This window comes from Poeciliopsis prolifica, unplaced genomic scaffold, assembly GCF_027474105.1.
Source record: "Poeciliopsis prolifica strain line A6 unplaced genomic scaffold, Auburn_PproV2 SCAFFOLD036, whole genome shotgun sequence".
NCBI lineage: Eukaryota > Metazoa > Chordata > Actinopteri > Cyprinodontiformes > Poeciliidae > Poeciliopsis > Poeciliopsis prolifica.
Window position 1 is genome coordinate 5,424,180 of NW_026562411.1, and position 26,346 is coordinate 5,450,525.

Sequence of the window (26,346 nt, forward strand, 5' to 3'; positions counted from 1 at the left end):
GACCTCATCTGCATTCTACAACTTTGTTTATTATCAGTTTTCTGCTTCTGTTTTTTTTTGGGGGGGTACAGAAATTTTCTGATGTCTTCAAAAAAAAGGAAGTCCTAGGTGATTTACCTCACCAGATGTGCTTTTATTTTAATGTGAAAATAAAAAACAAATAATGAAAGAGAACATTAGACTTTGCACATTATGGTGTCTAAAATAAACCTCCTCTCACATGGAAGCTGTACAGCCTGAGGAGGAAAGCCACAAAGTGGGATTAGTGCAAAATGTTTCTACTTTGGTCAGAGGGTGAAGAAAAGGTAGAAATCCCCATTCGGATCACATCCTCTTGTGCAGCTCTGACTGTTTGTCCATCTCTTGTACCTGATTAAAACACAACCAAGAGCCCCTCTGTGTCAAGAAAAAAGGAACAGCTCAGCTTTGAAACTATTATAACGTGCAAGTATCTCATACTGATACACAAGTATAATTTTTGCAGAAAGAGAGCTTTTAATAATTGAGATTTCCAAATTGAATTCTTAAAGACTGTCAAGAGGAACTTAGATATTGATAGCAGTCCTGCATGTTTGGGGGGATCCTGCAGCTTCCCCGGGTCACAAGGGATTTAAATTGGTTTTGGTATCTTCTCCTTATGAAGCACGCCCAGGAAATGACATCACCTGCTTGAGAGTCAGAGTCAAACTACTTCTCAGCCCAACTCTTCTAATGGTGGTTGTTAATCCATGAAGAGGAGCATTGTTGTGATGGAATATTGGAAACAATGAGAGCGAAAATCAGAGCCTAGTGAAGACAGTCTTTGTGTTTCACTGCCAGATATTCTCTGATTTTTTTCTCACCTCCTTCGTATTTCTGTCTCTCCTGAAGCAGGGGTCAAGTTTGGGTTTCTGCTGAAGTCTTTTGAGACTGATAGTGAGAGAGAAAAAAAGAGCTTGAATCATTTCAAAGCATCATCCTTACGACCTTGAGCTGATGCACCAATTAAAGAGGAGCACTGGGTTTAAAATGCTTGAGCTAACAAAAGCTAACAATTCAACCTTCCATTTTCAATTAGTTTGGTTCCCTCTTGACTCTGTGCTAAGTAGTACAGGTATTGTACATAACCATAGAAACAGCCAGTTTCATGAGCGTTTTCTCTGTTTCTGTGTCTGACCCCAGGATGACTTCCTCTACAGCGTCTCCATAGTGAGTGGTCTCAGTTGTGCTGTGCTGACTGTGGCCAAGTTCATGCTGGGAAAAAAGCTGACAAGTCGGGCACTTATTACTGATGGTAGGACGTCTGCACTCTCACATAATTAAATAAATAGCTTGCCTGATAAATGGCTTCGGTGGGACGCAATGTTAGAGAATACATGGAAAACCAAAACATAAATGATAAAAAGAATAAAATGTGCATCTTGTGAAAGAGAGAGACATGCAGAGCTGAAGAAAAGTGCAACACACTGTCCCCAGGTCTGACTCTCTAACTTGCAGGGCATCAATCCAATAAGCCTGAGGTTGCTGTTCTTTGAGCATGGATTTATTTCCCACCAGACTATACACTTACTGCAGGCAAGACAATAACCCACTGAGCTAGCTTCCACACTAGGGCACATGTAATTATATTTAGAAAAGAAAAAAGGTACAAATAATGTTCCTGTACCACAGATATGATCTTTTTGTTTATAAAAATGATAGGTTTTCTTTAAATTCAGATAAAAGTCACAATTTCTATTCCTAAATTTTGGAATGTTAGTTATTTCACAGATTCTTATGAAGATGAGTACTAAATGCCAAATTGTATGTAATAAAGGAAGGGCTATTTATTACATACAATTATTAATAATTATCCCATTTGGTTATTCTAAAAAAAAAAATCACTCAGGTAAGTCTTACTGAGAGGAATGATGCAAATAACAGGTTTAAAATTTGTATCACATTCAATTCTTAGATGGTTTTCTTTCAGGAATATTCAAAGACATTTTAGAGAAACAAGTTTATAAACCGAGGCAACCTTTATATGCTAATCTTGTGTTTTTTAGGGTTTAACTCGATGGTTGGAGCAATCATGGGATTCTCAATTCTCATCAGTGCTGAAGTCTTCAAGCAGCATCCCGATGTCTGGTTTTTGGATGGCACCATTGGGGTTTTAATCGGACTAATCATTCTGGCCTATGGAGTCAAGTAAGAGTTTTACAGACGTTTCTTTTTCAGTTTCCAGTTTTACGGTTGGAAATATCTCTCATTTCCTCCAACATCTGCTCATTTCTGTTTGTACAGGCTCCTGAAAGACATGGTGCCACGGGTCAGGCAGACGAGGAACTACGAACGCTTCGAATGAAAGAGCCTGAGGCTAATCAGATTAGCAGTTTTAGACACACACACCCACCCACACACACCTGGGAGCCTCCTGCCCTCTCCTCTCTCATCTTTCATACACTCATCCACATACTGCTTGTACATTCACTATTACGGGATACATCATGCTCTGTTACATGCATATATGTGAATATACATTTTGCTGTACATACTGTACATAGTACACTCCAACATTCAATTACTCAAGTCTGAGAGACCTTAAGAGATAATGACATTATTGTCATCATTGAAGATCTTCTCAGCTCTGAGTTTTTTTCTCCTTGTTCTCCTAAATAGCTCTTAAATGCATCAAGTTAAAACTGTCACCTTGGATGAGGAAGAAGCAAGATTATAAACTCAAAACCTCAAGAAGTGCTTCGGGTTTGTTCAGGAAGGCAGAGACCGATGTCAATACAGATTTTTATGTTGATAATGTCTTTAAATAAGGTCTTCTGTGAAAAAGTGGATTTATCCTTGTAATTTACTAAAGAAGACATTCAACGGGCTTTTTAGAACAAAACTGTTCCTTCATTGTCAGACTCTTGCTCTTAGCTGCCCACTAATTTACAAACTTTATCATTTCAAGTGACTATTAAGCAGAAGTGTGTCAAACAGAGAAATTCTTCTGAGATTAGCCTCTTAAATTATCTCTAAGACATGAAAACAGGAGGAGAAACGATAAATGCTATATCTTCCTGAAACATTGACAACTTTCAGTTAGGTGACTGAGTTAAGATTAAAGGACTCATTAAGCACAAACATTTGCCATAGAATGGCAATGGAAATAAAGTTCAGTGCACAAATCTGGAATTGTTTGATTTTTAAAAATTTTTTTGTAATAAGGTCAAGCACAAATGTATGAATCAGCTATGATAATATACACTTGTTGACTGCTGCTGACAGCTGACCATTGAGCCAACTTGGGCCACACAAAGGCTTGAAATTCAAGATATACTACTTTACAACCACTATTTAAAAACAAAATATATTTTCTTAATTTATCTTAGCTGGGTAAAATTAAGTACTGCATTGGACTCTATTTAATTGCAGTGAGGTGTTCATGTATTTTCATTATTTTCTTCTGCACCAAAAATCCATTCAATCATTTTTCTACTTGAAATTGTGAAAGAGAGGGCGCAGTCTCACCTGACAATAATGAGGTTTAAATAAGTGTTGACTTTCATACCATTCTTGTAATTCATACACGTTACGGTGTTAGAATACTGCACTGAACCCAGGGAGGGTGTTTTTTATTATGACTTAAAATCCAGTTATTTTAGTCAGTTGCCTATTTCTTATTCACTGTAACAGCAACGAAGAAACTTGAGAAACTTTAGTGCAATGTCAAAGATCAAGCAGCTTGTAGAAAACCAACTTAGTGACTCAGTGTTCTCAGTAAGTCTGATTTTATGTTCATCAACCTTTTCTTCATCATCTCCTCCCAATATAATTATAATGTTTATCATTACATGCAATGAACAGAATGTAATAGCAAAGCACATGCTCTGTAAATATGTTTATTACACTGTTCGAAGTATAAAGCATATCGTATAAAAGTACAAACTGGTTATAGTTGCATACTGTTAAACATGTTTCCTCTGTAGTGTGAATATACTGTAAAAGTCTTACATTTTACTGTAGATTATTGGTGAAATGGAACGACAAGTCTTACTGTAAGTTGCTGCTGTGGGTGAACATTCCTGAAAGGATCTCGGCATGCTCTGGCTGCTCGGTCCAAGCCTCAACTCTTGTGCAGCTGCTTAAATATGATTCTTTACTCACCTAAATCTGAGTCAAAACACCGTTTGACCTCAGGCACTGAATATTCATCATGTCTGAGCAACAACCACACTTGAATCGCACATAAATCCATTTTTATTGAAGCGTAAATAAATATTTAGGTGTATATATGCTCAAATTCATGAAGAGCTTGCTTAGTATAAAAGTATATTTCAAGGACCCAGTTCTTCATGTTATAATGAATAAATAACGATTGACTGCCCTCTTATGGTTGGTAGAAGAGTTACAATGGTCTTATTCAAAACTTTAAATCCCAAGGTAAAACTCTACATTTTTATCTGTGGCTGAACAGAGTTATAAAAGCATTGTGGGGTTATGAACAGGCCTGAATCCAGCTCTGTGTTGATGGGTTTAGCAAAGTGTGACATTTCTGCTATCCTTAGTTCCACTGTGTGAAGAACATGGATAAGCTGCAAACTGAAGGTGTGAATCGGTTCACATCAGTTCAACTCACCAACAGCACACTGATTTGTAATGTCCTCCACTCCCCTCTTAACTGCACAGAAGACAATTTCAACAGCGACTCTCCTGTAAGTCAAGCACAGTTTTTTAAGCAACCCCATACTGCACAGAAAAAAAACATTCACTGCAAACCAGCTTGCTTCCCTTTACACCAGATTAAAACTGCGACATGATTTCTAAACCCTCCAATGCTAATCGCAAATCGGTGTAGCAAAAATCGCAGCAGTACTACACACATCACACAGTACTACTCCCACATTTGTCTTTATAAAGAGGTTTTCTGCACCTTTTCTGGTGCAGCATGAAAACATAAATTTGTGGGGGTTTTGTACAGTGTTGAGCTTGCCATTTTGGGCAATAATTATAAGTTAATGCAGTGCTTTAATTTAAGTTGTGATGCATTTGTTCTAAAATTAAAGCTGCCAGCCAGGCATGAGTCTTGCGCATGAAAACAATGTGAAATCTCTTGCTAAATGGCATTGGGAGGATGCATTAACCTCGATGTTCCATATGACCTTTTTAATGTCTCAGTTTTACTCCAGTGTAAAGGGGGCTGAATAATAATGCTTATACCCCAACTCTTTTACGCATTTCACAAGTTATTGTTGTGAAAAGGAACATTTTAGGATGTTGGCACAAAAATCCCTTCTACCTCTCTTCTTTGTACCTTGTGTTGTTTTCATTCCACTTCATGTTGGAGCATTCATGCTTCACAGTTTCCATGTTAAAGTTAAACAGCTCATCGATCGATACATGTTGTAGTAACTTAATCCCTCCTATTTTTTGTATGAATATTTGAAACGACATCAGACTCTCTTTAGTCTACAAACAAATCTGAATCATCAACATGTGTCTCGGTTTCATGTGGGCATGCTGTCGATGCAGAAATGGACCATTCATTCCACCAAATTATAAAATGTTTTTGAAAGCAATATGAACCAGCTCTCTGTTGCCATAGGCTTTGCATGGGCTTTTAAAAACCCAACAGTGTCAGTGGCTACAAATGCTTTACATCCACACACGCACACAGATGTATAAATGAATTTACAAAGAAACCATGTAACGAATCGTTTGTACAATGACGGCGTTGATGGTATTACAGATGATGTGAACATGATTTATGTAATTGAACATTAAGGAAATATGTATGTCAGTAAAGAGAGTTTTATTGATTGAGTAAATAAAGTTTTTTTCTGGTTGATCATCAAAGTGCTGAGAGGTATTGACTTTTTGCCTGAAGAACAAATAACAAACACTAATTAGGTAGAAGTTGGGATCATATGTAACAATGGGGGATTTGTTGACAATAATAAAAAACATATAATCCCTTTAGGAACACTGTCGTCCCTATCAGCTCCAAATCACATCTGTTTCACTAAAAGTGCTAATAAGATCTCATTTTACTCCATGGGACACTTGCTGCCATAATTAGTTTCTGTGTCAAAAATATAATAAAAACTAAAGAGGATTTAAAAACGTGTGCCTGTTGATAAAGGAATATCAAATTATTGGAATTATTTAAGGTGTGCAGCTATGATCAAAAGTTATACTGGGTACAATTGTCAATAAAAATAAAATAATTGGAAATGTATTAACAGAAATGTTTCTATATTATTTACATTTCATAAACATTTTAAACCAAATTGAGGCCAAAGTTTGTGCATTATCACAGTAAGATTATTAAGCTATTCATTTTCTTATATGTATATTATGTTTATTAAGCCAAAGCCAGGAGATCTTTGAAATATTAACTTGGTCTTTTTGGATTTATAAGGAAAAATACAATCACCCAAACCTATTGCACTCCATATCTGAATATAAATAAAACCTTAAATTGTGTTACAAACGACACTAATTCTGTTTAATAACTTGCAAATTTCTAAATTTTTTGTGTTTTTACTGATGTAAAAACCTTATTTCAGTAAATAAAACTTATGATAAAAATAAATTAATTCCACAATAAAAGAAGCTCATATAATTCAGTAAACTTACTTTTTTATAATCACATATTGTGGCACAATTATAAAGGAAAGTTGGGCTACAGACACAAATGTGACCATTTGCATTTCTATCCATTTCATGAAGTTAAAGAGGCTGATTCGGACTCCTGCAGTATTTACTGTCAGTCAGCTTTCTAACCATCTAAGGCAATATTTCACACTTTTGCATCATCATTTCGAGTCTGAAATCACTCTGCTCTGTCCTGACAAGAGCAGTGGGAATGTTAGAGAGGAACTTCCATCAATATTATCTTTGCAGCAGAAACTGTAACCTCAATTGGTTTAATTGGAATAGAGCTTCAAAAAGTTGGCAAATGAACTTGATTTAAAAGGTTCAACATTTGAAGAGCAGAATTGTGTACAATGTGTTCATTTTTTTGTAAACTCAAACATCCAGGCATGTATTAGCTGAACAAAAACTTAAATCCTCAGCATTACAGGAATTTTAGATGCAGTCAGTTACTGTTGATTGTAATTTGAAGATGATTTTAAGCAAAAGTGAAAGAGGCAAAGTCAGTTTGAAATGTACATCAAAAGTGTTGCAATCTGAAAAATCATTAGCAGATGTGCTGGCAAATTTAAGAGCTCGAAATTTCATTTATAAATGAAGATGGACTTTTTCCAAATGACCAAGACAAAGTGGAGTTGCACATAATATATGATAATATGACAGGCTTGTTGGTAGAGCTTCAAACTACAAAAGATAAATAAATTGAACTTGGAGACTCCAGGAGGAAATACTGAGCTGATATTGGATGACATTTTGTGCCATTTTCTTCAATGTTCAGCTGTCATAAACATGCCTTACATAAGGCTACTTGGTCCTTGATGTAGTCTCTGCAGGGACAGATGCGGTTTAGTGATTGCTCGGATCTGACACAGCTGTAGAGCAGAGAATCCGACTGGAACAGGCAACGTTGCCTGCTGCTGTCGTAGGCTGGGAACACAAGGTGGCCATCTGAAAACTCAGACTTTTCACAAGCTATATTGTGGCTGCAAGCAAAGACAAAAAGAACATTGAATAATGAGAAACTCTCTTTGTAACAGACATTTGGTTTCAAAAACAAGTAAATTTGCCTATGAAATTGCAATGGACTTTGCTTGCACCATTATTCAGGGTTGCAGAGTCACTGAAGTATTTATCCAAAGTGAAATATGTAATTGATTCAGATTAGAAGCTGTGACTTTGCATATTCAGATTGATATGATTTATTCTTAAACTTGATTTCCACAAAATGAGAAAGTTTAGTAAAAGGCAGAACACATTAAATTTAGACATTACATACAAGAAATAACACATAACACAAGAAGAAATAAATATAGAACCAGTGAAAGGAATATAAAATAGCCTTTGGCTTTTATTGCAAAACTGCTGTAAACATTATTGTTCAGTTCTGATTTTAAGGCGTCACCTGTATCCACATTTCTCGGTTTCAAGACACTTTTTTTGTAGTTTCTGTTTGTGGGAATGAAATAAATCTGCTGAAAATGAATAGTTGGCCTACAGCTAACTATTCCGCCAACTTGGAGAATAAAGCAGTTTTAAAACACCTTTGAAAGAAATGTGTCAGTCTTCAAACTTCAATTTGGAAAATAGTTTCTAATACTTTTTTGAATCCTCTATTTGGTTTTACGCTGATTTTCTTCTCACTAGAAATGTCATATGTTTAACAGCATGAAATTGAACCCACCTGGCGAGATTGTTGGCATTGTTGAGGTATGGAAAGAATGCTGGTTCACAGATAAGCCCCGCCCTCCGACAGGCCTGTTTACACGAAGTTCCTGCCTCCGCTTTCACTACCTGAAGAGCACTCAGAGGAGGCCAGCTCATTGCAGGTGAGCATAAATCCTGCAAAGAAATAGTTTAGAGAAAAGGAAATAACATTAGCTACCACAACTATGTAGATGATGTCACCAGGTGACTCTGAATAAATGCTAGAACAGATAAACGTGTGGATCTGCCAAAACTTTCTCCAGCTAAACAGAAATAAATCTGAAGTTATCATCTTTGGATCTAAAGAGGAACGATCAAGCGTCAACTCACAGCTTCAGTAATTACAACTAGAAACTACAGATCAGGCCCAAAACCTGGGCGTAGTGATGGACTCAACCTTCAGAGTCACTTCAGGTGATAAAAGTCGGCCTTCTATCACCTGAATGAAATTTCTAGGTTTAGAGGACTGATATTTCTGAAACTCATCCATGTGTTTATCTTTATTCGCATCAATTACTGAAAAATGACTGTGTTCACAGGTTTGTCTAAAAAAGCAGATCAATCTGACTGCTGCTGCTGGCATTGTGACTGAAACTGTGAAGATAGAGCACATCACACCAGTTTCAAATTCCCCAAACTAGTTCCCTGAAGCTCAGAGAATAAACTTCAAAATACTGTTGTTTGGAAATCACTGAAAGGCTTAGCATCATAGTACATTAAAGATCTGCTGTTATAACCCTTATGGGCCTCTCATGTCTTCTGGTTCTGGTCTGTTCTGCATCCCCAGAACCAGAGCCAAAAGCTCAATCAGCTTCTATGCACCATAAATCTGGAACAAACTTCCAGAAAATGGCAAAACAGCTGAAAAACATAAATCTAGACTAAACACCCACCTGTTTGGAATTGCTTTTGAAACATAAGCAATAAAACATTGATCAACAATCTGACGTGTAACAATGGTATATGAAAAAATTTATGTTTCAGTTGCTGACTGTGAGTTCTGTGACTTTGTGTTTTTGTGTTTTTCATTATGTAAAGCACTTTGAAATGCTTTGTTTTTGAAATGCGCTATAGAAGTAAACTTGAAACAAACAAAGGGTGAAAAATCTGATTATATATATATTTATATATATATTGTCAAACCTGTTTTTCAATCAGGACATTAACCCTCTGCAGCATTCCTTCACATGTAAACTCATAGGGAAGGTAAGGTTTTATCTGGAAGACACGTAAATAGAAAATACGTCTAGTAAATTTTTCGATGAATTTTCCAGTGGTAAGATTTGACTTAAACTTACAGTGCGATTGAGTATAGCAGTGATGGCTCTCTCCACATCTGTTTGGTTATCCATATCTACCATCCACACATAAGGCTCCCCTATTTCTTCAGCATATGGGTGCTGGGATGTGACCTTCACGATTCACCAAACAGGAAATGAACAAGAACAATATTCATTTTATTGCATTAAATGCAAAGTCTTCTGCAAAAACAGTGAAAGATTTTCTCAGTTTATCTCATGAGACTTCATTTAATATTTGTTAATTAGATGTGTGTTTAAAAGGTACATCTTTAAATAACAGAATAAAGAAATGAAAGAGACCCTTGACCTCTCTGATGGTGGGTTTTCCTTTGAAGAACTCGGTGTTCAGGCTGCTGTGTGGAGGTTTTAATCTGGGGTTCAGGAAAGCACAACCATTGGCTAAGGCTTCCAGAGGAGCGGGGCCTTCATATGGGAACGACAACCCAACAAAAACCTACACAGGATAACAAAAACAAACGAGATGTTTAAGATTTGTGGGTTATAAAAACACAATGTACTACTAAAGGATATCCACATGGTGTCAGCAAATAACAGCACAATAAATGCTGACATGAGGAGTATGTAAAACATTGCCTTGATGTAGTTCTGCAAACACAAATCCTACAATCTTTTCAGTTACAAATAGTTCTTTAAACTTGTGTTTTGGTGCTACTTATTATGGTTAATCAGAAAAACACAGTGAAAAGGTTGATGAAAAGTTCTTCATGCCAACGCCACACAAGAGACAAAGCGCAAGTATTTTTTTTTTACTTGTTTTTCTTTTACACAAATTTTATGATCCCTATTAAGCTTCTTAGTTTCCCTGATGGCAAAGATCTTTCCTACAGTCAGACTCATCATCCATTACTCTTTCAGTACTCTTTGGATAATGTGAGATATTACACCTAATTTTCCCTTAACTACTTTTGATTTGAACCAAATTTATTTTCCAATTGCAAACATTTTTTTGATATCAATACACATTTTTTTTTTGCCATTTTCATAAATCAAATTCACTTCCACATAGCTGTTTATTCTACCAGCTGGTGCAAAGACAGAAAAGCATTTCTGTCACACCTCAACTATGTTGAATGGCATTGTTGGGTTTGATGCTTCTCTCCTTTCATCATGATGAGAACTACACAACATGAACTATCACCTTTTCCAATCAGTCCTTTTTTGTATCATGCAGCTACATCAATTTGGATCAAAAGTTCTTTGTCTTCCAACCAGGTGAGCTCAGCAAAGGCCAACCAAACGTTTATTGTGGATGTCTTAGAAAATAAATCCTCCTTTCATGGCTTCTATGGAAACCAAATGATCCAAATTGTGCTTTAAAATTTTCAGAGCAACAATGAGCCTCATCAGAATAACAAAGCAATTTGCTAAAGCTTGGACAATTTATCGAAAAAATATGAACTGAAGATAATTTTGCAAAAAGCACTGGTCAGAAAACAGTAGAAAATATTTAGCTAAACTAGCATTGAAAAAGAAAACTTAAATTAATGGGTTTCTTGATTGGTTTGCTTGATAAGTCTGTGGTAAGAACTACATGAGAGCAATAAAACTCAGCAGACTTAAATATGAACGGGTGACTATAGTCATCATGACTAGCAAGAGAAACTTACTTTGCTTTGTCTCAACAAGGTCTGCACATCACTTCCTTTAATGATACCATGATTTGTCACATAGGTTGGAATCAGAGTACCGCTATCGACTGTCCCATGGATATCCAAGTACTTGTGGATGATGTCCAGATAAGACTTTTTACCCTAACAGCAAAGACACAATCAGTAGTTTTCCCCGAAAATTTCAAAACAGCAAAAGCACAAACCTGATTCAACAAAATAAACGTTTTTAAATCTTTCCACCATCATTATTGAGTCAGATTCTGGGAATACCTTCCAAAATGTGTCACTCTTCCCATAAATGAGTGCCTGGTTTTTTCTCTGGGTGGACTTCAGCTTCTCATTCTCCTCCAGACTCTGCTGATGTTGCACCACGAAGCCGAGGAATGTGTTGTCTGGTGTATGAGCTGCTCGGACAATACAAGAAAACACACATCTTTATAAGAATATTCTTGAATTATATATACCAGGAGGATGTAAACCAAATGATCTGATACAGACATTAAGGAAAGCAAGAAGACACATACGAAACATGGTGTAGAACTGCAGGGGGGTCAGACCGAGTCCACCGAATGGACTAGTGAGGTTGTGTTTCTTTGCCCAGTCTGCATGATTGAAGTCTGGTTCAGTGCCAAAAGAGTCCAGCACTCGAATTATACACCTGCCAGACACATAGACAGAGAAGTTGTCATAAAAAATGAATCACATTTTATTGTATGGCTGACATCCAGATAGAAAAGCATTTAAATGGAAAAACTTCACTCAAGTAGTTAATAATAAAAAAAAGCTTTTAACACCAAACTGCCAAGAGTTTGCATTGCATTTACCTCCACTTATGTGAACAAAATAAGAATTAGTGCAAAGACAACATTTAGTTCAACTCCTACCTTCCCTATTTAGAACATTTTATTACTCTATAAAATAAAATAAAATAATCTGTTCTCAAATTACCTATATAAAATTGAAATTTTAACAGCGGTTGAATCAAGAAATACTCTGTCAAGATTGTTTGAACAGAATTTATACAAGGACTGGAGAAACTATAAGCATACATTAAGATTTCTAAGCAGATGAAACTGAGATGTTGTCAGTTTTCAAATGTGGAAATTATAAATATGTCATTATAATCACATTGACTTTTTATTATGTTGTATTGTTTTATATATATTCAATCAAAGATGCAAACCTATACAACAGCAAAAATCTTATTAGGATCAATGTACCAGAACATCTTTGTGGCAAGTTTTATTTTCATTGAGAAATATTTTTCTATTCATTCATTGAAGCAGATAAAGTATGAGTGGAACTTTGAGGTTGTCCTCCACTCACTAGTCCTATTTTCATGAAAAGTAGTCATATGCACACGCTTGTAAAATGGTAAAAACGCAGGAAGGACATTTACATTGTGTATGCTTGATGCACAGGCTAAACTTTTCCATTTGTAACATGACTGCTGGATTTTCTGTTTTCTCAAATTCTCTTCTCTCTTGCCTTTTCTCTGTAACTGGAAAGCCAAACTATATTTTCTTCTTTTAAGTCGTTCTTTTGTCTCACTACCTTTTTGTTACCGGATGCCTCATAATCTTTGACATCTGCTTTTATGTCTACGTTTCTTACCTGACAGACTGCTGGCCATTATTTTCCTCTCAAGGTTAAAAATGCATATATTCTGTCGGTCTAAGAGTTTCACCATCTAACCCATCCAATAACCATTTCAGATGAAACTCTCCCACATTAAAATATCCTTATATTCCAGCATATTCATCCAGTGACTCAGATTTGATTGACCATTTCTCTTTACCTCATGTGAACAAATCTTTGTTAACTTTACATAAATCTAGTTTGCTCTGCGACAGACTGGCGACCGGTCCAGGGTGTACCCCGCTTCTCACCCGGAACGTAACTGGAGATAGACACCAGCACCTCCCACCCCCACACGGGACAAGGGTGAACAGGAAATGGATGGATAGATACTAATACATTGGCATCAATTGTTTATTCGCTCAGATGGATGGATGGATAAATCTAGTGACTGCCTTGGCCAAAAATCACACTTATCATTTCAAAAGTTTCAAATAATCAAAATAATCAATACTTGAAGAGTTTGTTTTTGCTCTTGCTTTTTGATAATGTAATGCGACTTTACATCTGCACCAGGTCTCTTTACACCAGAGACCCGCAACAGCACCAGGTCTCTGGTCCACATCTGGACCAAATGTCAACCTACACCAAGGCCATGGTGTGGAAAAGAAAATCAGTCTGAATCATGAAGTTTGACACATTTAAAGTGGAATGTCACTTAATTAGAAAATTTGTTCATAGCATAAGTGTAACTTTATATTATTACTGAAAGAGCAGCAAATAAGATGGTTTTGCTGTAATAAAACTCAGCTCTGTCTCAGACCTTCACTCTGTTCAGTAATAATAATAATTGTACTTGTAAAGCAAACAACTTTGTTATGAACAGCTTTGTTGGTACGTTTTGTACAAACAGAAAAGAAAACATGTTTTTGTCTGACCAAACCAGAGAATTTCATAACAGAGAACAAACAATGCTGACATTTTGTTTCTGTCAGCCAGTCCCACCGCAGAACGAGACGTACTTTGACTTTTTCAGGTAAACAGAAATACCTTATAAATTTAGAAATAAATTGTAAAGCTAGGTTTGTGACCAGTTGTTCAGACGTCATAGGTACCTTGTAAAACCAGGTTTACCCCAGTTTAGAGTAATGAACAACCCAGAATCAGACAAAAAAAAAACAAGTTCAACATTTATAAGATTTTTGTGGGTCATGTTTCACTAAAGGTGCGAAACATCTGTTTATTTATGAAGGGTTAGTATTCTACAAAAATGACTTGTCTTTAGAAGCTTTAAAAAAACACTAATACCAAATTACATCTCGTTTATTTTTTTATAGAACTGTCAAAAGTAGATTGCATTAAGAAAAACTTTTATTTGACTTGCCTTTTGACATTTGACAGGAGGAAGTTGAAATCAAGCTTGTAACCTTCTGACTGCAGGTCAGCTCTACCCATATGAGGAGATGCCTTCTAACTACTTATATAGCATCATAGAGCAAGATTGTGCTTGCTCCATGAAGCATAGAATTATGAAAATGAAAATTGGATTGAAATTGAATTACACTGACTGTGATCAAAATATCCCACAAATCTCATAGGCTCCAGGGTTTAGGTGTCTCACTGAACGCTGACAAGGCAATTTTCTAATATAATTTATTTCCTGGTATCTGCAGGCCTGACTTCAGCTGTTTTGATGTTGACATGTCTTGCTGCACTTTAAGTTCAGGTGCTGTGTTTTGTTCAGTTTTGTGTGTAAAGTGGGAGCACTTTTAGGTGGCGAGACATGAAAAGTAATAAAGTTTCTCAAGTTTAGGTATAGCTTTTCTCTGAAACTGGTATTTATTGCATTTTACTGCAACAGATTATAACAGCTTAGAGTCAAAACACTCTAATGGTAGTTCTAAAGTACCATTTGTTTTTGCGTGAAAGTTGTAAGCAAATGTAATAAACAGGATTTGCTTATTTATAGTTGTTCAGTTTTGAATTTGAGTTATCAAGAAATCTGATCTTTGAAAATAAAGTGTGAGAACCGCTCCTCCACAACAACCCAGTAAATATAAACTCAGTTTATCTCTCAGACAAGCTATGTTACGCTATGATTTAGTGGTCATACTTTTAAGAGTTATGCTACTCATACATTGGCATCAATTACTTGTTCGCTACACTTGTTCGCTTTGTGGTAATTAATTAACAATGATCAATGTCAGTTAATTAGTGACATTGATCATTGTTAATCTTTTACTTCCAATTTGTGTTAATACACTTGTTTTGGTCCAGACTGAATTAATTGTAAAAGCTCCGGCATTTAAAAAGATGCTCACAGTTGCCTAATAATTAATCAAGTGTATCTGTTTGTTCGGCTGGGCCTCACTGGGGTTGCTAGGTGAGAGGCAGTTCCGGATGATTTCTGACAGTACATTAAAAGGTTTCTGAAAAGGCTCATTTTCTCGACTCCAAAACACTTTAACTTACTGCCAAAATCTGACTGTGTGTTTTTTTAGACTCTCTGGTTGTTTTTAGAAACAGTTGAGACACAAATGAAAGTGCAAAAATGTGTATTTTGCATAATACACCCCTTTAAATCCAATGCAAGAAACAAGAGAGTGCTTAGTTTTTCGGAGAAAGTGTTTGTACATGTAATGATTTGTAAAAATATTTCAATGCCCAAGAAGTTACTCACTTGTATTTGATCCATGATGTTTTAAGTACTTTCTGGATTTGTCTAAGACCAATTATATCTGTATAAATCAAACTTGGTTCCACTAGTGAATGTCGAGAGGGGCACCCACCAGTCCGAATCCCAAAAAACCTAAAGAGAAACAGACACAAAGAAGCAAGAGGGAAAATATGATAATTATACCTCCCAGACTTTGGCATTACTGAAAAGGACACGATTTGCATTTGATGTCATGCAGCACAACTAGGTTTTAACTGCCACATTTATCTGCTTCTGTTTATTTCCTGTGATAGTAGCACAAAAGGCCTGCGGACGAATACTCACTTGTTGAGGCTCGGAAGGGAGGCCGACAGGTGAAGATGATGACCCAAAACATGAAGTGAGGAAATAAGGTCACTCCACTGAACCAGCTCCCCCAGGGGGCCGCCGCTGAAAGCATTCTCAGCTATTTTGAGACCCGCTTCTTTCGTAAGCGCACCAGGATGCACAAGTATCTGGGAGTTGGGGAGGAAACAGATTAATGGATAAGAGACGACTTTGAATGCTTTCTTAACTGTCAATATCTCCCCAGGGTCTGTTTCGGCTTTTCAGTCAGAATCAAAAAGCTTCCTAGACATTTATGGATAAACCGATGACTCATTTCAGACAGTCACAACATCTGTCCTTCCACTTTAATTCCAATTCTGTGAGCTTTGCTGAATGAAACTCTGAAGTCTGAAAATACATGAGCTTATTTCCTGTCTTTGGTATTAGTGGAATAAAAAGCTTTTCTGAATGAAGGATGAAAGCATGTTTAGGAAACAACCTCAAAATGCTAAATTAACAATAAAACGTTTTTAACTACACAAACGCAGAACTCACAATGGCACAAACAATAAAAACAAATAAATTGAGTGAAAAGTAAATTGAATTTCATTATGAAAGACAGCTGCTAAGAAATGCATGAAAGGGGAAGTCTCTGGATTTGTGATATGTCATTACAGAAAAACCCTGCAACGAAATATTACGATGCTGGTTTAGGGGGATAACAATGGACAACCTCAGAGGGAACAATATGGAAGCTGACTGAGAAATGTCTTAAAACAAAAATCAAAGCAAAACTATTTAATGTAACAGGAAAGAACATTGGCTTTTTTATCTAGTTTGAGAAGAAAACTTAATCTGGTCAATGATAAAACAAATACCATCTGAAGCTCAAACAGAGCCCAGAGCTTATAGTTTAAACTGAACATATTTTAAAATTATTCAACATTTTTTATTTTGTTACTTTTAGAAAAAAAGACGCAAGCCACTTTATGTTACAATTTAACTTGATTCTGTTTGTATTTACGGTTAAAATGCTGGACTCTTAAACATGTTTGCTTTATTGAAAACTATGTTCAATAATTTAATTATCATTACTTCATCGAAATGATGCACTGCGGTTAAAAGTAAAGACAAAAAGTCTGTAACATTTGCAATCCAAAGAGCCACTTTTGCCACCACAAGTCAATGCAATATGGTTAAAACTTGGAGATAACTCGGTCTTTCAACAATAAATTCATCCAACAATTATACATGAAAAATTACCTTTGACATTAAGGTTAGAAAAAAAGTTAGAGAACGTTTTGTATGTTTTGTTTTTTTTTTGTTTGTTTGTTTTGCAGATATTTAACAATTTAACATTTGTGAACTTCTGATGACTTTGTACCTGTTTGGCTTTCCGGTTTTCCAGGTTGTATTTGGACGAGAGAGAACGTCCCGCTTCCAACCAAATTTCCTCCATACTTTTAATTCTCTGTTGGATCCACCTAAATTCTGTCTTGTTGTGCAAAAACTGGTGCATCGCCTCAAAATGTCCTCGTATTACTGCATTCTCTAAAACCGGCTGAGGAGAATCAAGAGAGCAGTTAAATCAGTCCCTCACTAAGTCACATTCATTCTTTCTCCAACAAGAAAGAAGGAGAGAATAATTTCCCTTTAAATCCTTTAATTTTTACGCAAAATTTGTGACTTTTTGGAAACTTCTTAGACCACACAGATTACTTTTCTCAGAAAAAATCTTTGACTGTTACCTGTTTTGTTTCTTCAATAACTGAAGGGACAACTCGGCCCGGAAGAACAGGACACCAGGACTCTGTCTTAATATGACATAAAAAGAAACACAGTATTACTTTTTGGATTTGATGCAAACAAGCTTGTTGTTCCGTATCAGGACTTGCAGGGATATAAATTCAATGATAATAAAATCTAATCTTGTTAAAAATGTTTATGCACGTTTAAAAGCACGTAGGTACCTCGCTGAGATAGATGAGGAAGGAGCACAGCGACCCATTCACACCATAACTGCTGTAGCAGGGATCCGTCATCCACATGTCCTTCATCCACTGTCCCCACAAAAATCCACAACAACAAAAACATCACCTCACGGTTAGTGAGCTGTAAACGCTAAAGTACTAAAACACTGAGACAATTCCCTTCAGTTTTGCTGTAAGCTGAAATTATTGGACCTTGAGTACAAAAAGTATCTATGAAGTTACAGAATAGTCACTTTAACTTCAAGTAAAGTTAAAGCGTTCATCTACTAACCATATTATCACACTTTTTGCTTCATGGTTTGCAATCATTATGTAAATCATATAATTAAAGGGCTTTATTACCTTGATTTTCCCCTTACACTCTGGAAATCCATCCAAACGTGGCAGGGGGCAATTTTTATCTTCCGCGATTTCATCTACTAAGGAAGACAATCAGCAGTGTTTTCATTAATAAATATTTTCTGACTTTACATGTCCTCTGTTAGAAATTAGCGGTGAAAATAAAATGTGTTTACCCATTTATTTATTTATTTGTGGTAATTAAATAAATTTGAATTTTATCAGCAGTTGTACCTCATGTTGTCTGTTCATTTGTACGACCGGCCATTTGTGAATGAGCATCATCTGCATTGCAGTGCTTTACTGAACTCATTATTTTGCCAGTTTACTTTGTAAATCCCAGCCTGATGCTCAAATAAAAATATTGTTAATCCAGTTTTCTGCATGGTTGTATAAATCTAAAAATATTGGTGTACTAACCCTGAAAGCCAGTTTCCATTATACATTTTTCTTACTTGAATTTTCAGTTATTAGCCATCATGTCTAAACTTTGCACCTGTTTACAAATCTTTGCTTGGAAGATTTTTTACAATTCTTTTGTGTCCTGTGAATCACATTTTAAAAATGTTTAGCTTTGAGTCAAAGCTTACCAGATTCCACTTTCTCCTTTTTCTCTTCCTTCTGCAGCTGCAGCTTTAGAAGCTCCTCCAAGCGAATCACTTCTTGCCGCAGTTGGACTTTATCAGCACGCAGTTCCTTTATCATCTCATCCTTCATCTGACCTTTCATTTTCTCTGCCTCCATTTTGTCCTGAAGAGCTTTTATGTCCTCCTTGTAACCTTTAAAACGTGGCGATGGTGAGACTGGAGGAGAGAGGGTCATCTTTCTGCTTTAAAAGTGTTGACATTTCTAAATAGCTCTTCATGCAAAAGCCACACAGTGTCAAGGTAGGAAATGTTTTCTTCGCTATGTGAAGAGACATTATTTTAATGATTCAGTCAAAACTGAACCAAGAGACTTGGCACTGAAAAAGGCTCAATTGGAAATGGACACAACGATCCAAAGCTCAAAGACATTAGCGGCAGGGCGTGGGTCTGTTCAGCACAATATTTGATGATCTGGTTCATTCAGGAGAACGTTTCCTCTGCCAGTGGGACTCTCGCTGGGCAGGCAACAGAAGCCTTGAGAAAAATCCAATTATTTTTCAAGCAAAACATTTTCAGACAGTTTTTCTGTTTAGACACAAAACATGAAGGAATGAGGGATGACTCAACCATTTTGAACAGTTCTAAGAAAATCATTTCTTCCCGCCGATGGTTTACTCTCCTTAAAACATGGGGTCAACTGAAGCCCGATTAAATGAGTGAAATATTTTTAGAAATTAGCTACAGAACATTGAAATGCACTGGATGAGTATACTGCCAGTAGCAAACCATGGATCTGACTTGTTTATGCAAGCGATCAGACGAAATCCATCACCATTAACACAAAAAGACAGATGGCAAAGCAATAATTGATGTCTACTGGCTGCTTGTTGCATCCAGAGTTTGTGAGCCAGAATATTTATCTCAAATTTTAGACAACAGTTGCATAGTATTGGTGGCACCTTATGTTTCACATAAAACATATTTTTTTCTAACCATTATTATCCGTTTTGACGACGTTCAGCAGATCATCCACAAACTGTACAAAAATCTTCATCACATCTGGAATTGAAAAGATTAAAAAGACAGAAAAAAGATTATAAGAACAAAGTCAAGTAAAAAAAAACAAAAAACTGTCACGTAAAAACAAAATCATGTTCAACTGCAAAGTGTAAATAAATGACCTAAAAGATCTTAATACTGCAAACAACTGTTATCAGAAACTAACCAGAATAATATCATGTTACACAGGCAGGCTTTCAGTTTGATAAATAAAAAAATATCAGTTTTTTTTTCACACTTGTTCTTTCTCGTGATTCTGTTGCTGCCAAGGACCAGTCTGTAGGTGAATGGGACACTCTTAATGCAAATTGGTCTACTTCACAATAAGCACTCAAACATGCTTAATCAGTCTCCATTCATATGGCCTCCTCAGGAGAACTGGGATAACTTCAAAGTAATGCAAGAAAGTGCTGAGTGCCTGGAAACTGCTCAGGGTTAATGCGTTTACCTCCAACTCTCTGCTCAGCAGTTGTCAAGAGAGAAAGTCTTTTATTTGTTTCGATTATTTTCTTCCACGAGGAAGAGAATCTGGTGTTGACACCACTGGTTAACACCCTCACTTCTGCTTCTTTTTTGCAGCCTTACCCTTCTCATTATCTCACTGCTCTTTTCTCACCTTGGGCCTTGCTTGTTTCCAGCCACACTTTCCTGTTGTCAGCAGTCACACCAATGCTCCTCTGGTCAACATTAGTCTGAAAGACACACAAAACAATTGAATTTTAGCTACTAGGAATTCAAAGTAAAAACACTGAGTTGGTCCACATATCTGTGAAATATTTACAGATATGCTCTTTGAAATGTATTTGATTATTTTCTGCTTACAGATAATGATTGTAGAACATTGTACATAAGAATATTACATCAGACCAATAAAAACATTTAATACAGAAATATGGACTTTATGAAAAGTTTAATTCCTGCTTAAAGTGACCTGATGGATTGTTTTCAGTTTTTCGCTTGAGAAAAAAGACTTTTAAAAAATCATTGAAAGCTATTTTTATTCTTCCAATGTCCATTTTTTTATTTTGTAGAAAATGGACTTTCCAAACATAATAAGTTTGTGGTCCATAGGTAACAAATTATGCAGAATATTAGGAATACATTTTTTTTCAAACCACTGTTTGCAGGGGATTTTTGTCAAAGAAAGGCTATGATTCTCTGAACCTATTTCCAGATGACACATTACTAACCCGACATTCGACTTTCCAACAATGCATTATTGAACTAAACCTGGGGTTTTAATTGCTTCGGTTTAGTCCAGTTTTTCTCCTGGGTCAGTGGTGTTCCTCACAGACTTTAAAATCACAAACTTTGACAGTTACAACACCTCTTCAATTAATTTAGCTCTGAATGATGGATTTTAGGACCCCAAAAGACAAAGTAAGGAGAAAAAGGGAAAAGATACATACCAGAATGAAATAAGGCAGGCCCACACACCACAGCAAACAAATGGCCAGCAGCACACACACAGGTCTTTTCAGGATTTGTTTCAGCTTTCTCATGATTAACAGGAGCTGCAGGTTAGATTGGATGTAAGTCATTAGAAAATACAGCAGATTGAATCTCATGTTTTTAGACATATAATTGTTCTGTTCAACAGTGGGTGTTAAGACAGAAACATGAGTAAAATGAGAAAAATCAGAAAACCGAAGAGATTTTATATCAAATTATGTGCCTTTTAAAATCCTGACCTTGTAAATAAAATGTTTCTAAAATAAAAATAATTAAACGCTCCACCTCCTGATTTCTCACCTTTTGAAAATTTCTATTATTCGTAGTCTGATCAGCAAAGATATATCAGCCTTGCACACAGAAAGAGATTTAATGCTGTTGCAAGACTAAAATTCTGCATGTAGCTAAATATAAGGGATCAGAGCTAATTAGAAAGCCAAGAAAAAGCAAATGCTCCAATAAGCTCTGCACTCCCAAGCAGTGTTGTATAGTAACGAAGTAAAAATACTTCACTACTTTACTTAAGTATATTTTGGAGTACTTCATACTTTCCTCGAGTATGAAAATTTTTGATAACTTTCACTTTTACTTCACTGCATTTTCGAACTTAATTGTATACTTTTACTCCGATACATTTTCAATGTGTGGTTTAGTTACTCGTTACAAAGAAGCGAGAGAAAACGCAAATGTTTTGATCCCACGTGTTAACCGTTCCTGCTCAGTCTGCTGACAGTGGTCGGAAGACACAGGGGAGATTTTCCTCCAGGGCCGAAGCGAAGTTACTTCGGGGTTAACTCCCTCATACACCTCGAACATGAACCACAAGGTGGCATAGGGGTGCTTGGAAGTCAACTTTAATAGCGCCAGTTAACAATTGAAAGCTGCACAGTTTTGTTAGCCGCTGCTCCGGTCGTGGTCTCCACTCTTCCCCGTCTTTCTCCCGCTCCTCCCAAAAACATGCAGGTTCTTTTTAGCACGCAGCGCCCCCTGCTGACCGGAGGACGGCTCCTACACATCACTCGCTGAGCTATTATCACTAACAGTGGAGGCACTTTCCTCAACACACCTACTGATTGACTGCAACAAAGCCTGCTTGCCTGGGCTTGTTCATCACCACCGATAGGATGCACAGGTTTCCCCAAAAAAGTCCAGCAAACAATCTGATTGGTTAGTGCTCCGTTTGTGTAGGTTTGTGTCATTAAAATGTTCGTTTGTGCAGCTTTGGTTTCCGAGATATTAAAATAATTTTTTAGGCCATCCAGAGTTCACCATCCCCGCATTTTGCTCCAAAACAAACCAAAGTGGGCTGGTTCGTTTGTGCCTTTAAAACAAACGCAGCAAAGTTGTTTTTAATTTGGATTTTGGCTATTCCGATATCCGGTGTGAGCGGCGCCTAGCTCAAGGTTGATCCGATTCATGAACGCTAATTTCGGCCAGCCGGTCTCTAGGTCTCCCCCTTCCTCAAGGTGTCGGAGTTTCACTCAGGGAGCGTCAACAAATTTCACATCCAAGCTCTCCTGAGAAACTAATGGAAATAGATTTCTTGCCTTGTGACCAACTGACACAGAATTTATGACACAAAATATTGAGTATGAAGTAGTCATACTCAATATTTTCAGTAATTGTAATCTTAAAAAGTATATATTTTGGATGACCTAAAAAATAATTTTTAATATCTCAGAAACCAAAGCTGTACAAACGGAACATTTTAACGGCACAAACGGAGCACTAAACAATCAGACTATTTGCTGGATTATTTGAGTAGGTGGGTGTCAGCTTCACGGAGGTCTGTTTCGCTTCTCCCATTAAACACCAAGTTAACAAAAAGCTCTTCCTCTTCAGATGCCAAATTAGCTGAATTTCCCTCCCAATTCTTTTTTTCTTTTGCATAATGACCAGTTGTGTGCACCTATAGTTTGTGAAGTAGAGTAATCTTAGCTGCTTTTTTTCTTCATGTTGGCCGCATTTTCTATACTGACTATTTATTTTTCTCATTTTCAGCACTGACCTTACTGAAAGGGAAAACCTGAGGTTTATAGAAACTTTGTATTTTCTGTCCTGGAGGGTTTACTAAGAAGCTGGGTCAGTTGTAAAGCAGGTTAAGTTAACCTAAAGCAGGTTAAGTTAACCTAAAGCAGGTTAAGTTAACCTAAAGCAGGTCAAGTTAACCTTGTGGTTTAGGTAAAGCACCTACTTTTCTTAACTAAATGATGCCTGCAGGTTTATCCATTAGCAGGTTTCATTTTGCCTGCACTTGGTTGTGTACATTATTTTAAGTGTATTTAACAAGTTTACCAAAATATAAAAAATGTCATTCAAACTGCATTTGCCTTGTTTTACTTTTTACTCGTACTTTTCATTACATTCCATTGTTACAGTAATTTTCATAATTAAGTACAAGAAATTTCAGATACTTTAATACTTTAACTCAAGTAACATTTCAATCAGTGACTTTTACTTTTACCAAAGTCATATTTTGGAGCGGTACCTATACTTTTACTTGACTCCGAGATTTCAGTACTTTATACAACACTGCTCCCAAGACACTAAAACATCAAATGTCTTTGTTGTCAAATCAGTTTAAAGAACCTAACACAACCACTGATGGTCAACATATACCAGGATTAGTTTGGCTACAAATCATTTTAATAACTAAAAATGTGACAAATATGATTTCATTGACTCTGCCGTTACTAAATATGTGTTTGATGAAAACTTTGTAGCAATGTTGCCTTTGCTAATGTTTGAAGTATGATCTGAGTGAGAAAGCTGTCAGAGTTTCAGCAGCAGATGTCACCAGTGAGGAATGAGTGAAGCATCAAGTAATGAACCTTTGGTCAAAGCAATGGGCTGGGAAGCTTCATGAGGATTCATTTGGTCCTCAGGGCTTTGCCTCTTGCATGTTTTAGGTTTTTCCTTACAGTCAAACCTGTAATGAATGTCTGACTGATGGCATACTGAGAGAATGTAGTCATCTAACCCAATGTTTCTTTCAGCTGCAGAACATTGAAAGTTTGTTCAAATCTAGAAATTTTAAACTTTCATTAATTAATGGACTCAAATTTCAAAATAAATACACTATTTACAATATGAAACTTTGGAATTTGTCTCTTTAAGTAACTTTCACAAAGTACCATTTTAAAAAAGAAAAATGTTGCTAACATACCTTTTGTAAGAAAAAATGCAAATGTTTCATGTGTATTGTGTGCCTATTTTTTTATTTTATTCCTTTCTAAATGGGAGCATGCTTTGAGAAAATGAGGCCAAAGCACAAGATCAACCAGTGGAGAGCTGCAGACCACTCAAAATCCACTTTAAGACTTGCGTTAATCAGGTCCCCCACAGCTGTGTGCTGCCAGGCTGATGAGCTAATGTTTGGCTGTTGTTTGGAGGAGATAATGAAGTAACACTGCTTGATTAAAATGTTATTGAAATTAGTGACTTAACCAAGGCCAGTGACAGCTAAATGATAGCGTCTTCTTATTCTCAGCAAAGCTACATTTGTTTAATAGTTAAATTTCTGATTGAGAGACTGATCCTGTAAGTGGTCAAACCAAAACAGCTGTCTGGATAATCAAACTTAAAGAGCATTCCTTTGTATCTGTTACATTCATCTTTGCAATGGTTTAATTTTCAATTCAATGAAAGTGTGATTCTCTGCTGGACATACTTTCACAATGAGAAAAAACTTAAAACACTTACCTTCAGAAGTTTAATTGGTCCTTCAAGCTCAACAGAAATGAAGCTTTGTGTCTGTCTTCAAGTTTCTTCATGATCTAGTTTCCTTTAAATCGCAGAGCAGCGCTCAGAAAGGATTCACAGGTGAAACGCTTCATTGCCGGCACCAGACCTAACTAGACTCTGTCAAACTGGTTTAGTGAAGATAAACCAGTTTATCTTCATAGTGGAGGTCTGGTCTAAAAAAAACCTGCTTCTTCAGACTACGGTGACTGACTTTTATTGTTTGTATGTTTATAGGTTCATTTTTACTTTTTCACACACCTCTATATGGGTAGTGGATTGAAAAATAGTTTAAAAAAAATAATACAGTCTTAACTTCTGTCTCATTTATTATTTTTTTCCTTATACATATGGATGTTTGTGTACATACAAGTTCTTACTAGTAGGGGCAGTGTCGTACCAGTGTGAGTCTAATGGGGAGAATGGTTTTCCTTGTTCTGGGCATGCACGGCTCAGAATAAAGGAGCTCTTGCCAGAGTAACATTATAACAACTCGTTTACTCTGTGATCTGCAGATATTGGCCACATGGGGTTCTGATGCTGGCTCAGATCCCTCTAGATCTGGTGCCGGTACCATAAGCCTATGCTATAAAGAAACTGTCAAAAATCCTTTGACCTTTGGAAATGTGTTAATTGAATTACAGAGGATGTGCTACATGTATTATGTAGCTGTTCAGTTTTTCCTGTACCAAAAGTTACTGTTTGAAAAATGAACTTATTAGTTTTCAATATATACCTTTTTTATGGTTGGGCTTCTGAAAGTCACCAAGTTAACACAAAGCCTCACTACCGAAAGGAAGCCAAGCAAATATTGATTTAAATTTTACTGTAGGTGGAAAAAGGAATACTTAGAGAAAGCTTAAGATCAGTAAAACCACGCAAAATTTAGACTGGATAACTGTGAATTAAAAATCATACTGTTTTAGCCTCCACCTAATTTAATGACTGTAGTTTAAAAATAGTTTCATCTGAATGTTTAAGTTTCTTTTACTTAATTTATTACATTAGAGCTCCTCCAAGATCTTCCTAGAATATCTTCAAATTGATTCAATTCTTCATAAACAAATGTCTTTTTCAAGATTTTGTGTCACAAATGTCACTTTTGTAGCCACAGGCTTTCATTGTGTTTAGTGCATCAGGTTCTTCTTCTTTTCTACTATGATGAATCGCAAACACCTGTAAGGTGCACACCGCCGTGCGTGTACATGAGTGTGTAGCAGCACAACCGCACATCCATTAAATTCTTTTTTCAAAATGTTGTATTATGTCCTTCAGGTTCAGTTACCCAGTTCAAACAAATACCTGTTAGGTTGATTAGAAATCACACACAGGTGCTATCACAAGTGGATGTTTGAATTTGTTGGATCA

The 26,346-nt window shown here is 36.4% G+C and overlaps 2 protein-coding genes across 3 annotated transcripts in view; one reads left to right on the forward strand and one right to left on the reverse strand.

The window, feature by feature from the left end:
* tmem163a (transmembrane protein 163a) overlaps positions 1-5,751 on the forward strand; it is a 48,154-nt gene extending 42,403 nt beyond the window's left edge. Inside the window, exons 6-8 of the mRNA XM_055052942.1 lie at positions 1,162-1,273; positions 2,025-2,166; positions 2,263-5,751. Of these exons, the coding sequence (XP_054908917.1) occupies positions 1,162-1,273; positions 2,025-2,166; positions 2,263-2,323 (315 nt within the window). The 3' untranslated portion in view covers positions 2,324-5,751. The remainder of the gene's footprint in view (positions 1-1,161; positions 1,274-2,024; positions 2,167-2,262) is intronic.
* A 151-nt stretch (positions 5,752-5,902) lies between these two features.
* On the reverse strand, positions 5,903-25,044 carry LOC129374487 (alpha-1,6-mannosylglycoprotein 6-beta-N-acetylglucosaminyltransferase A-like). Of its 2 annotated transcripts, none has more exons than XM_055052940.1 (19): positions 24,940-25,044; positions 21,195-21,299; positions 20,402-20,477; positions 19,720-19,785; positions 18,730-18,918; positions 18,143-18,219; positions 17,780-17,869; positions 17,558-17,623; positions 17,194-17,370; positions 15,828-15,997; positions 15,507-15,635; positions 11,773-11,906; positions 11,519-11,652; positions 11,246-11,389; positions 9,925-10,071; positions 9,615-9,728; positions 9,460-9,534; positions 8,294-8,451; positions 5,903-7,595 (listed from the first exon to the last, which is right to left on the reverse strand). In XM_055052940.1, the coding sequence occupies exons 2-19, from the start codon at positions 21,285-21,287 to the stop codon at positions 7,394-7,396; spliced, it is 2,241 nt and encodes a 746-aa protein (XP_054908915.1). In that variant the 5' UTR covers positions 21,288-21,299; positions 24,940-25,044; the 3' UTR covers positions 5,903-7,393. The 2 variants fall into 2 exon arrangements, with proteins under 2 accessions (XP_054908915.1, XP_054908914.1); XM_055052939.1 differs by having other exon boundaries at positions 18,730-18,942.
* Positions 25,045-26,346: the final 1,302 nt, after the last annotated feature.